This window comes from Candoia aspera, chromosome 4 (assembly GCF_035149785.1).
Source record: "Candoia aspera isolate rCanAsp1 chromosome 4, rCanAsp1.hap2, whole genome shotgun sequence".
Classification (NCBI taxonomy): Eukaryota; Metazoa; Chordata; class Lepidosauria; order Squamata; family Boidae; genus Candoia; species Candoia aspera.
The window spans coordinates 42,606,769-42,619,909 of NC_086156.1; the positions used below are offsets into that span (position 1 = coordinate 42,606,769).

The 13,141-nt window shown below is 36.9% G+C and overlaps 1 protein-coding gene and 1 long non-coding RNA gene across 2 annotated transcripts in view; one reads left to right on the forward strand and one right to left on the reverse strand.

Moving 5' to 3' along the window:
* Window positions 1-13,141, forward strand: part of LOC134497916 (uncharacterized) — an 854,438-nt gene that overhangs the window by 280,352 nt on the left and 560,945 nt on the right. The gene's annotated exons all lie outside the window — the stretch shown is intronic.
* Window positions 1-13,141, reverse strand: part of GADL1 (glutamate decarboxylase like 1) — a gene marked incomplete at its 5' end in the record, with an annotated part of 88,595 nt that overhangs the window by 46,291 nt on the left and 29,163 nt on the right. The window contains one exon of the mRNA XM_063301836.1: window positions 6,608-6,807. Coding sequence (XP_063157906.1) covers window positions 6,608-6,807 — 200 coding nt within the window. The remainder of the gene's footprint in view (window positions 1-6,607; window positions 6,808-13,141) is intronic.

Here is a 13,141-nt window from a genome sequence, read left to right on the forward strand (position 1 = left end):
TATATATAAAATCTCTTTGTTGCATAAAAGAATGAAGCCACTTATAGAAAGGAATGGATAGTTGGCTATTCTCTTAATAGCTTTGGAAGAAACCTGATCTATGATGACATAACAGTTCTCTCTGGCTTGGGAACCACTGGTTCCTGCCTCACCAGCTCCATTCCTTACAAGCATGGAAGCTGGGAAGAATGATCAGGGGCTGGGGAAAGAAGCAATGGGCAGGTGGATATAATTGAAAAGGCTGGTGAGCAGGGTAGGAAGATCATTAGGGGCTGGGACAAATAGAAAGAACAACAGAGAATCAGAGAAATGCAGGATGTACAGGAAGGGTTCCAACATGACAACCTCAGGAAAACCCACAATATTGCTGGGCTGAAAGTGAAAAAGGATAGAAATGTCTATTTCTTCCTCCCTTAGAAGGCTTGCTGAAAGGGCTTGAAACAATGGGAGGGAACACATTTACATCAGCTCAAGGCTGGCATAGATTACATGCCAATTTGTAAGCAGGTTTGCTGATTTCAAAAAAGCTTAGAAGGATTGGACCTGTTTAGGAAGTATTTGGATGGGAAACCACAGGAAATCTCAGGGCTGTAAACTAGACTAGGCAGTGTAAAAAGATCCCTGAAGAAGGCAATGACAAACCACTTCCATACTGTTGCAAAAACAAAACAAAAAAACACCCCCCAAAAAACAAATAACTTACAGACTTGAGGGAATCTTATACTCATTTTGTAAGCAGCTAGACCAGTGTTTTTCAAACTTGGCAACTTTAAGATGTGTGGACTTCAACTCCCAGAATTCCCCAGCTAGCAATATTAGCCAAAAGACCTGAGGCACAGAGGCAATTCTGTAACAGTGCCTACCCCCTGGAATGAAGTTCCCCCCGAGATCCAGCTGGCCCCCCACTCTGCTGTTGTTTAGAAGGGCCTTGAAGACTCTTTGCCCAGGCCTTTGGCAAGAGAGAGTGATAACAGTTTGCTTTGTTCCTGGCCAGTTTGTCATTCTCGCCATCTTTTATTTTTCACTTGCTATTAATTGTATTTCTCTTGTTCTAGTTGTTGTGAGCCACCCAGAGTCATTGGGAGTCAAGCAGCAAAATAAGTAAATTCCAAAATCAAAATTCATGGACCTGAAAGTTGAAAAGGAAAGTATACTCTTCCATCACAGAAATTATATTCTATTACTTTTGAATACTTTATCTATATTTGAACTAGGACTGAATAGATAATGTACTGTTTAATCAGTTAGTTGAATCAGAATTATATCCAAGCCTATCCACCATTATAAGGGCATAGAACTTAACCCTACGAATCTGATCTTTGATAAAGGATTGTATATCTGACAAGGTGTTGTTTGAAGAAATGCTCAGAAGATAAATCACAACACTGAATAGATTTCTAAAAACCAGTATTTTTAGAAATACTGATTTTAAATACTCACAGAATAACTGAGATATACCACAATCTGGCATTTTACATAATGTTTTGCCAAGACTGTCCAGGGATTCATTAAAGAGAACGAAGGGATTTATACCGGAGCACAGGCACTTGCCAAGATGTTTGTTTTTAACAAGACAAGTACATGTGACTCCTCTCTCTTCACTGCATATCCATGCAACCAGATTGCCATGGTACGCTGTTGCCACACGTATTAACAACATCTAATTGAACGCAATATTCCTATAATAAAAAATATTGTTTTGGTTCATATTTTTCATTATATTACTGGGATTATACATTTTAAAGGTCATAAAGTTTTGTGTATCATATTCCACTCAAAGAACGCCAAAAGGCAGTTGTTACAGTCCCCTTTTTTAAAGACAAAAAGCAAGGATGAAAGGTACTGATTTACCCCAGGGCACCCAAGCCTGCACAGCAGTGATGCTGTAACAGAGGCAAACATTGCTTCAGAACATATTACTCTAGGACAGATTACTATAGAAGTTTGGCAGGATATCTATAAAGCACACAGAACATTTCCTCTGGGATCAGCTGAGCACTCTACTGCAATTATCTTAAAATACTATGCATCCCTGCAAGGAAAATATCTATGCCAGATCTTCTGTAGAATATGAAGAAATGGAACTCAACATTCCCCAAAAAGCAAGGAGGACAAAATTAAATGGTGAATATACACAACAGCTGATTCAAAAGACAAACCACACTGCAGTCCAAGTAAAAATATTTGTCAGCCTGGCAGCTAGCAAAGGAGAGAATCTTGCCCTTGATTTTTTAAGGTCCACAGGCTACCTCCAGGATGAAGAAAAGTCTGTTCAGGGATCCTGAAATGTTCTCTCTGCAGCACCACAGTAAAGCTTACTGTAACATAATCAGAAACATGCTGTACAGTTGGCTACAACATTTAACAAACCTGGCTTTTTGCCCAAGGAAACAGATACCTCAATGGTAAAGGCCTGGTGCCTAATGCTTAAGCTAGCAGAGACACTACCGTGCTGAATATCATGGTAGTGATTATCAGACAACGGCAATTTTCTTTCTGAGAAGACTAGTGTCTCACTTAGCCATGCCATAGGCTAAAACATGACCATCAAAGGGAAATATTGATTCCCAGATCATTACCCTGTGTATTTTTAGCAAGTGAACTTGGAAATGTGACCTTGATGAAGAACTATTTTTTAACTGATAGGGAAAATCAACTGCCAAGTCTGAATATATCCTGTTTTAGTAAGATAGAATGCAAATAGACACAATTATTAATTACTTAAGAAGTCTAAAGAACATTCAACCACTAAAATTATACCTGGACTTTGTTTTCAACACATTTCCTTCAGACAAATGGTCTTGTATTAGAGCTGATGGTAGAATTCTTGCCCAGCTTTTATTTACAATGCAGGCTTTTAAAAAAAATTTTTAAAAATCCACAGTAGATTTTAGTATTACTATTAAGGCTATGTAGATGCCTCGTCAAAGTACTTCATTGCACTGAGGCAGTGCACCATGCCTCTGAAAGACCAGTAACCTCTGAGCCACATGGCCCTAATTATTTTTACAGTCATAAAAGGATGGATTTGTCAAAATCTAAAGTGCCATAAGTAAAACTATCTATTTAGGAACTATGTTCTCCCATGCAGAAATTATATAGAACAAGGAAGACAGGATTGTTTAAATATATTCAAATCACTTTATTTCATGGGAGATTTTTATCATCCCAGCTTTTAATTTAAATATTTATTTGTTTGTTTGTTTATTAAATTTATTTACTGCCCATCTCACTATAAAAGTGACTCTGGGTGGCTTACAAATAGAAAATCATAAAAACCATTATAAAAATACAAGAAATAAAAGAAGGTAAAGGGAAAAAACGAAAAGGCAGAGAGCGGTCTTCAAACCACCCACCACCTCCAGGGCTGCCTACCACTCTTGGCCCTCCCAAGCGAGTTGGCAGAGCCAGGTCTTGACACTCTTCCAAAAGGCCAGAAGAGTGGAGGCCAATCTCGCCTCAGGGGGCAAGATGTTCCACAGGGCAGAGGCAACGGCAGAAAAGGCTCTCCTCCTCGACCTTGCCAGGCAAAACGCATTACTCTTTACTTCTTTACATTCTTTATTCCATGTACTAGTACTTAGCATTTTGTTACATTTATGTAAAAATACATTGGTGTTACTATTTTGCCACTTGCTGACATTTTTGCTTAGTGTACTTCAAACCAATTATTATTCTTAGATACTTTTTTCAAACAAACTACCTGTAGGTACCCAGGGAAACAGCAAAGTGTCTGAAACATGGGGTTGATGTTGCTGCTGAGAATGGCAAAAAGAAACTGCATCAGGATATGGGGGAATTGAACTACAGTATAATTTCTTGTAAATGTATGTAGGTGTATAGGAGTTTTAATGGAGAGAGCTTCTTGCCTTTGCAGTTGTATACAACAGAAAGCATGCAAAGAGAGAATATATTATATAATAACAACAGGTCAAGCCACGCTGAACCAGACCATCGTGATGGTACATATAAACAATTAAATATTTACAGGGCACTTTCCTTCTCTTCGTATCATCAAAATTCTGCCCATGAAGGGGAGCAGCTCATATTTCAATGAGATAACATTTCATTGTATGACACTGTTCATTGTTGTTTTGTTCGAGAACAATGTTTCTCAAACTTGGCAACTTTAAGACATGTGGACTTCAACTCCCAGCCAGTATTCCCCTTAAAGTTGCCAAGTCTGAGAACTTTTTGGTTGTTCTGAATAAGGATCAAAACACTACTGAGGCTAGTGATGTAGCTATTATTTCTAACACACAAGAATAAGAGGAAGACCAACAACAGTAGCAACTATAACAATCTAGTAGGATTTATACACTTAAATGCATTTCAAGAAATAAACATGATAATGAATTTCTATTTACAATCTAATGTGAAGTAATATTGCAGCAGCATTTCACATTAAAGTTAGCAGTGTATTAATTTAGGCTGACACAAGTTCCCTATGGAGATTTTCCCCTATCTAGTTTCTAAAATAGAAATAAATAGGTTCAGTAGGATTTTTAAAAATGTAGTGCTTTGTTTTTCTTACACACAGCATGAAGTCTAAGTCTCTATTGAGAAAAATTGTAATAAGAACAGTAAGTTTAACTGGAGGTCATTTAGCACACAGTATTTCCGTAACATTTCCAATACTTAGCTAGACACTTCTATAACACTCATCTTAGAGAATGTTTAAGTGTAAGACGCATTATTGTTTTGCTGTAATACTAACAATAATCCTGTAGGCTGGTTTTTGCAAGAGCCAAGGCTGAGAATGAATGTACTGAATATATTATAATTCCTTATAACAATTACAGCATTGGCTCATACTCAATGTCATCTCTACAGTAACTGGCAACAGCTTTTCAGAAAAAAATTAAAAAAACTGGCCACTTTTTCTAAAATAATTGTCTCATATATGTACTTTTAAAAAAAGTTATAATGCATCATTTAAAAAAAAACCCTCAACCTAGTGCACCAATTAAATCTAATTTAGATTTATAAAGATTTTTTAGATTTATAAAGATTTTATTAAAAGATTACAACTTAAAGGATGTCCCAGCAAAATACAATTAATATTTCTTTAGAAGTACTTAGCTTGTACCTGTATGAAACCCATTACTTACGTGTAACCCATTACTTTATATTACTTATAAACCAAAACACACTTTTTGCAAATTGTATATTGAATAGCAGGAATATTCTCATTTTCAGTAATATTCTAATAAAGTATTAACTGATACAATCAAATGCATATTGATTTTTTTTAAAAAAAATTAAGTGTTTTTCACAGATGATACCACTTTGATGGCTGAAAGTGAAGAGGAACTGAGGAGCCCTACGATGAAGGTGAAAGAAGAAAGTGCAAAAGCTGGCCTGCAGCTAAACCTCAAAAAAACCAAGATTATGGCAACCAGCTTGATTGATAACTGGCAAATAGAGGGAGAAAATGTAGAAGCAGTGAAAGACTTTGTATTTCTAGGTGCAAAGATTACTGCAGATGCTGTCTGCAGTCAGGAAATCAGAAGACGCTTAATCCTTGGGAGAAGAGCAATGACAAATCTCAATAAAATAGTTAAGAGCAGAGACATCACGCTGACAACAAAGGTCCACATAGTTAAAGCAATGGTGTTCCCCGTAGTAACATATGGCTGCGACAGCTGGACCATAAGGAAGGCTGAGAGAAGGAAGATAGATGCTTTAGAACTGTGGAGTTGGAGGAAAATTCTGAGAGTGCCTTGGACTGCAAGAAGATCCAACCAGTCCATCCTCCAGGAAATAAAGCCAGACTGCTCACTTGAGGGAACGATATTAAAGGCAAAACTGAAATACTTTGGCCACATAATGAGAAGACAGGACACCCTGGAGAAGATGCTGATGCTAGGGAAAGTGGAAGGCAAAAGGAAGAGGGGCCGACCAAGGGCAAGATGGATAGATGATATTCTAGAGGTGACGGACTCGTCCCTGGGGGAGTTGGGGGTGTTGACTGACAGGAAGCTCTGGCGTGGGCTGGTCCATGAAGTCACGAAGAGTCGGAAGCGACTGAACGAATAAACAACAAGTGTTTTTCAAATGTGTTATTAGAAACATTTCTGGATCAAAACTATATTAGTTCATACCACTCTATTTCTAATAAAATCCCTCCCTTTCCTTCCTTTTCTATACCATAATTCAATACTTTATTACAATATATTGAACTGGAAGGCTGGGATTTATGTTCTTACTACTGTATATAAATGTTTTTACTACAAATGAAAACCATGGTTTGAATTGCTTCACGGACTATGGTAAGAATTTATATTACAGGTTTTCTTGGTTTGAATACAGCACAATGCCAATTCTGTTAGACACAGAAATGTTTTTATTTCTTATTTCTTAATGTAATTATATATCACCACAATTTACAAAAGACTCCTGATAGTTAACAACTATCAGAAACATACATAAATCAAAAACTAAAATATCCATGGTAAATAATCACAACTTCCAATCACAAGCAGAACAAAAGCAAGATATGTATCTGAAACTTAATAGAGTTACCCAAGATATTTTTAAAGATATCACACTACTATGTGATATTTTAAGTACTGTGTCAAAAACTTCTATCAATGAAAGATCATACCTGACTAATGCAAGGGCTCTGTTTACTCTCTCCTCAAGGCCAGTTGTCCCCAGGGCTTTCCATGTCATCCAGAATTTGAATGCATCTGCTCTTCTGCTACACTGGATGGATTTGTCACCTGTGTCATAGCTTATGTCATAAAACTTGTCTTGCTGGAACAGATATGAGGCATTGGCAGAGTAGCATCTCTTAAGTAAGTCCTGTTTTAGATGTAAGACAAAATGAAACAGAAGTAAGAGCCTTTATTGGATTCAAGATGATACATTAAATGCTGGAATATAATTCAGCTAAGGCTCGGGTACAACTACTCTTTGGTGCCCAGCTAGGACCTTACCCTTCCTTTACTCCTCTGGAAAGGGTTCAGTCCAAATTCCTAAGGGCTATATTCCAGGTAGCCCCCTGCATTCCAAATGTAGTATTAAGGAGGGAGGCAGGGCTGTCTAAAGTCAAAACAGGTGCATTAACTTGTATTATAGCACATTGGTTGAAATTACTGTTCTTTCCCATAGGTTTGAGTTCTTTCCTTATTGAGAACAATTATAAATCAGTATGGTCCAGGACTATTTCACAAAAACGGCAACATCTTGAATTCTCCAGGTAGATGTTCCTAATAATGGGCTATGAGCATGCACTTAGTGCATTTAAACAACATATCAAAGATCTGGAAATCCAACAGGACCTGTCTGCTCTACCTAACAACGTTTTCCTGAGCAGTCAAGCCTATTTTTATAAACCGGCAAGATATTTACGTTATATAACTGTCTCCAAATCCCAAAGAGCATTAACTCTAGCATGTTGCAATGCTCTTCCCACAGCAGTTTTGAAGGGCTGATACAAAAAAGTTCCATAATAGCTTAGATTGTGCCCCTGTACACAAGGGGCTATTGAAACTACAGCCCATGTCCTACTATACTGTACATTCTATAAGGATTCACGGATCCATTTTATAACTCCCTATTTGATAAAATACCTGGGAAATTCTGAACTTTTTAATGTACATTTCTTGCTATCTGATCAGTATGATTCAGTTTCTTTGAACATGGCTAAATTTTGCTATACTGTCTGTAGAATTACGCATACTTTGATTGCCCACTGATGATCCCACCATTAATATTATCATGTTTTGTTTTATTTTATTTTAATGCATTTTTATCCATATTTGTATAAATTTGTATTTTATTTGTAATTCTGACCTGTGACCGTAATAAAGTATTGATTGATTGATACTGGAATATAACATAAACAGCCTGTATTACACAGGGGCACAACATCTTTAGAAACAGAATGGTCAGGAGCTATTGTTTTAAAATAGGTAACAAAGATGTCAGCCGAACCACAAATTCAGCAACACCAACATTCTTCAAAAGAGAGGGAAGGGATTTGAAGTTGAATTACCCAACTGTTTGAGTAGTCAAATTATCCCTTCAGGAAAGACACTACTATTTTTAAAAGACCATGGCAATGGTGTAAGCATGATAGACTTTTTTAAAAGTAAACGAGGAAGAAATGAAAGTTAATTTCAGAAATTTCCACATTGCCCACCAGTTTTTTTTTTCCAAGAGAAGAACAAATACTATTCAAATTTCGTTGTAGTTCATGTTTCTTTTCAGGCAGATCTCATGGCAGCAATACCCACATTTGCTCTCAGTAGGATCCATAGTTGAATGCTTTGTGATCCTTGGTTATCAAGAGACAGCAAAGGGCCGCAAAGAGAATGAGGGACAACTCACGGCACACTGTACAACAGTATCTGAGCAGCCTTGAGTGGCCTGCCTCTCAAGTGAAGCAGAAGAAGCAGTAACTTGCAGTAGAGACTTGGGATAAGAAAAGGCTATTGAGTTTTAAGTAGGTTCCTATTGAAGCTATTGGGGAGTTTCACAAGATTCCTTCCACAATTTCCAATGCCTTATTGGCTTCAATTCCAAATGGATAGTCACAATCAGAAAGTGTTCTAATGGCACAATCCCCACTAGACATGAAATGTTTCATTATCATCATGCCTCACAATGTTATAACTGGCTCCATAAAGATACTCTCAAGCACACATCAACTCTGATCTCTTTTCAAAATTCTACAACAGGCTGTGTTTAAAACCAGATAGTAAGGAAGCTGCTATTATTATTATTATTATTATTATTACAAAGTAATTCACATTTTAAAATGAAATTATTCCATCAGTTACTGTTTTTCCTCTTTAAATTAATTCCACAGAAAATACCATCACAAAACACCTGACTAGTAATGAGCACCAAAATATTCAACTGCTATGAATGTGCCTTGAGAATGGATTTTACAAAGACCAAAGTCATCAGCTAAAAATATGTGAAGAGAATGATGAAGGAGTGTGAGGTCCAGTGCTACAAGAAAGCATCAAAATAAAAAGTAAGTAATCTTGACAAACTCAAGCAACACAAAGCTTATGTACAACTGCAGATGCATTGCTCAAGAATCTAGATTTACACTCTGTCCTGGGAAATCACTGCCAATCAATGTCAGAATTGCTAGACTAAACAGACCAATTGTCTGATTGTATTCACCCTTAACGCTAAGGCTGAATGTGGTTTATTTGGCTTGGGCTTAAGAGTATTATATGAATTTAGCCATCATTGTTTGTAAACACTAAGGCTTAGTATGATACGCGAACCCAGCCAAAATAAGGAAGCTTCCTAGACTTTAGGCACTCATTATACAATGTTACCTTACTTTTAAACCCCTGCTAGAATTCTGAACCTTTTTCCTCTGGAAAATAAAAATAAACTATTCCATATGGTTGCAGAACTGTGTTAAACATAAGGTAATATTCCATTCTTAGAAGATCTCCCCTTCTTCTGCTTACTAGATTTCAGAAATGAAGAATACCAAGGACACCTCTTGCTTTTTTAGGAATGTTTACATTCTCATCCTCCAATGTTCTCTATGAAATCCTCTATACAAATCCCTAAAGTTTTTAATACCAAACCATCAGCTGAAATCTTGACTGAGAAAAGCCATGTGACCAAAAATTGAATCATTACATTGATGAAGTACTCCAATCTATATACAAGCTTGATGTCTTCCAAATTAGCAATGATAGCCTAACATTCCATGCATTTTCCCAGTAGTTCTAAAAACAAAGCTACAAAGCAGGTCAGTATTGTTTTTTACATATAGTGAAAGGAGATTCAGGCCTGAGAGAAAGACTTCCTGAGACTTCCTAAAACTTCTCTAGGGAGATTGTAGCAGGTGTCAACTAGCTTACAACTTAACCACCATGGTAGCATTCGGATTATGCAGGTTTTGTGTAAATAATGCATGGATTATTTATGTAAATAATGTTTGGGCCTCTAAGAAGTATATGAATTCAGAGTGAACCTCACAGCAAAATTCACATAGCAGGTTATGAGAAAGATGCATACACAAGACCAGAGATTATCAATGTAATGTATAATCCCATGAGATCATGGAATGAGAGTATTGAAATTTCCTGATATTTGTTCTTCCTCGGTGTAAGGTACTTGGTACATGAAAGGTTTCTGACCTTTAATATAGGCAGTGCTAAATGAATAAACAGTTGTTTAATTCTGAATCATATGATGTGGAATAGGGATGGGAGAGAATACAGGTAGTCCTTGCTTAATGACAATAATTGGAACTGGAAACTCTGTTGTTAAGCGACGCAGTCATAAGTCAAGAAACCACATGACTACGCCACTTAGCAAAGGCAGTTCTGGCAGTCGTGGTTGCCATTGTTAAGTGAGGACTGTGCAGGTCATTAAGAGAGGACCTCACATGACTGTGACTTGCAACTTCTTTCCAGCTTCTCCATTGACTTTGCTTGTCGGAAGCCAGCAGGGAAGGATGCTGTGACAGCTGTAAGCATAAGGACTGGTAGTAACTACCACTCGTTCAGTGCTGTTGTAAATTCGAACAGTCACTGAACAAATGGTTGTTAAATGAGGACCACCTGTATATAGATGCGGGATTCTTCCAATGTTTTGGTCTACAGTTTTTACCTTCCCAAGCTACCATCACCAATGAGAAAGGGTGCAGTATTCAAATCCTATCATGTGGAGACTGTCAGGTTGTCTATACCTACTTAGTAGATGAGAAGAAGCCAGTTTTTTTGTACTCTGTAACTGGAGAGCCAAATTATTTTATTATGAAAATATACACATTATTTTTATGGCTTTCAGTTATAAAAAAGTTAAGATTTTCAGGTGATTGTGAAAAACTGAAGAGTATACATTGGTTGGGATTGAAATTGCATAGCTAAGAATGGAGGATAGTGAAAGAAAGGTAGGTAAGCTAACTAGTAAGAACTAATTAGGAAAAAAAAAATAAAAGACAATAAGCTGAAGCCAGTAACAGGGAGGCAATCATTACGAGTTAGCTACATTAAGTAAATTGATCTTAGAAATATAAATAATCTGCAAGTCATATTAGTCCATACTTAAGTTTGATTAAAATAATTTATTGTGAAAAACTGATTAACAAAAGGAAAGCCAAGGTTGCATATTATTTATTTGTTTTATATGTAGAATATACGTCAAATGCTGGATTAATAGAATAGAAATTGGCAGTAAAATTGCTGGGAGAAATGTCAACAACCTCAAATATGCTGATGATGTACTTCATGGAAAAACAATGTGTGTGTGTGTGTGTGTTTGTATGTGTATGCATATATATATATATATATATATTTATTTATTTCTCAGGGCAGAATTTAGACATTAGATATCACAGAATATTTCCTTATGTGACCTTGTCACCTTTGTCACTTGGGAACCAACAAAAATTACATTTTCCTTTTTGTTGTTTGTATCAGCTAACTATTCATCCACCCTTACATGTAATAGATAGATTTAGGATTCACGCCAAGCTGATGTGGATCTAACATGTTGCTTGCTATACATGACAGTGATGTGAAACAGCAATCTGCATAATGAATTGCATGCACAGAGGTTATCCCAATGCTGACGTGAATATTCATCCAAAATGTTTGTGTATGTAACTTACATAAATATAGAGAAACTTTCTCCAGTTTGGCCACCTTGAGATGTATTGAGAATGCATCTTCCAGAATCCTCTGCTGGATGGGAATTCTGGGAACTGCAAGCCCAGCTCATTTGGAGGTGCCAGAGTAGAAGACACTGGCACAGAACTTCTGGACTGGTACGAATCAACAGCTACTTATGCAGTATAATTATTCTGACACTACTTAGATAAATCTGGAAGATTACACTTTTTTAAAAATGAAACAAACACTGAATAAAGATTTAATTGAAGAATTACATCTGTAATGCCTCCACACAAACCTCCTTAGTTACTGTTTTAAGTAAACAGGTAGACACTTTAATTCAAATTTGCAATGACAGGTAGTATTTCAGGAAAAGCTTGTTTTTACCAGGCATTGTGGGAACTATTGTGTTCTTCTCCAGCACCTCTTGTCAACACAAGGAACAACCGGCAATTATTTTGATTGATGTGTGCTTTAAAATGGATTTACTAATTTCACTTTTTCTCCATCTATGTAGTCCAGATATTTTCCCATTTCAATCAACTTAAAACACTTCGTCTCCTCCCACAACCAAGAATCTTATACTTCTCTTTTACTAGCTCAATGACATTCAATCATATTTTGCATTTTTTAAAAGATCCATTTCAGTCATGCCTCTATTTACTAGTATATATTGAAAAGTCCCACTGAACCAAGTAGACATATAAAATACCTGCACTATCACTTGAACTTACATTTTCTAGCCCAGAAATAAGTAAAATGTGAATAATATGTATATAAATGTAATTCTTATTTGATTTTGCTAAGGCAACCCCACAGACCTCTCTCAGTGCTAATCAACTCCCCATCTCACTTTACTTAAAAAATGAAATAATTTGTAAGAATGTGATCCTGCATGCATATATGAGACCTGAGGGACCATCTCATCCCCATTACATCGACCCGTTACATCGGCCCGTCCCACCCAATCATGCAGAGAGGGCATGTTACAGACCCCGTCTATAAGAGAATTCCATCTGGCAGGCTCCAGGAGGCGGGCCTTCTCTGCAGTGGCTCCCGCCGTTTGGAACATTCTGCCCCCGGAGGTGAGGGAGGCCCCATCGCTCCTGGCCTTCCGGAAGAACCTGAAGACCTGGCTCTGCCACCTCGCTTAAGGAGGGGAGGCGAGTCGTCATTCTTGGGGATGGCTGGTGCTCTAGAGTGCTCCTCACATACATATGAACTGAATTAGATCTTTTACTGCCATCTGAATTTTATTTTTATTTTTTTATATTTATATTTTGTATTTGCATTTATATATTATATACTTGATGTTTATGGTTATTGTTTTTAACTTGTTAGATTTATTGTCAACCGCCCAGAGTCCCTCTTCTGGGGGGGAAATGGGCGGTGGCAAAATTTGAAAAATAAATAAATAATGCAAAACAAAGAACAATCTCAAATATTATATCAATCTACAGAAACAATGCTCAGCCAAACAAAAATTCTACTGGGAAGATAAAAAACATTCTGAGATATTAATTTGCCTTCTGGTAAAT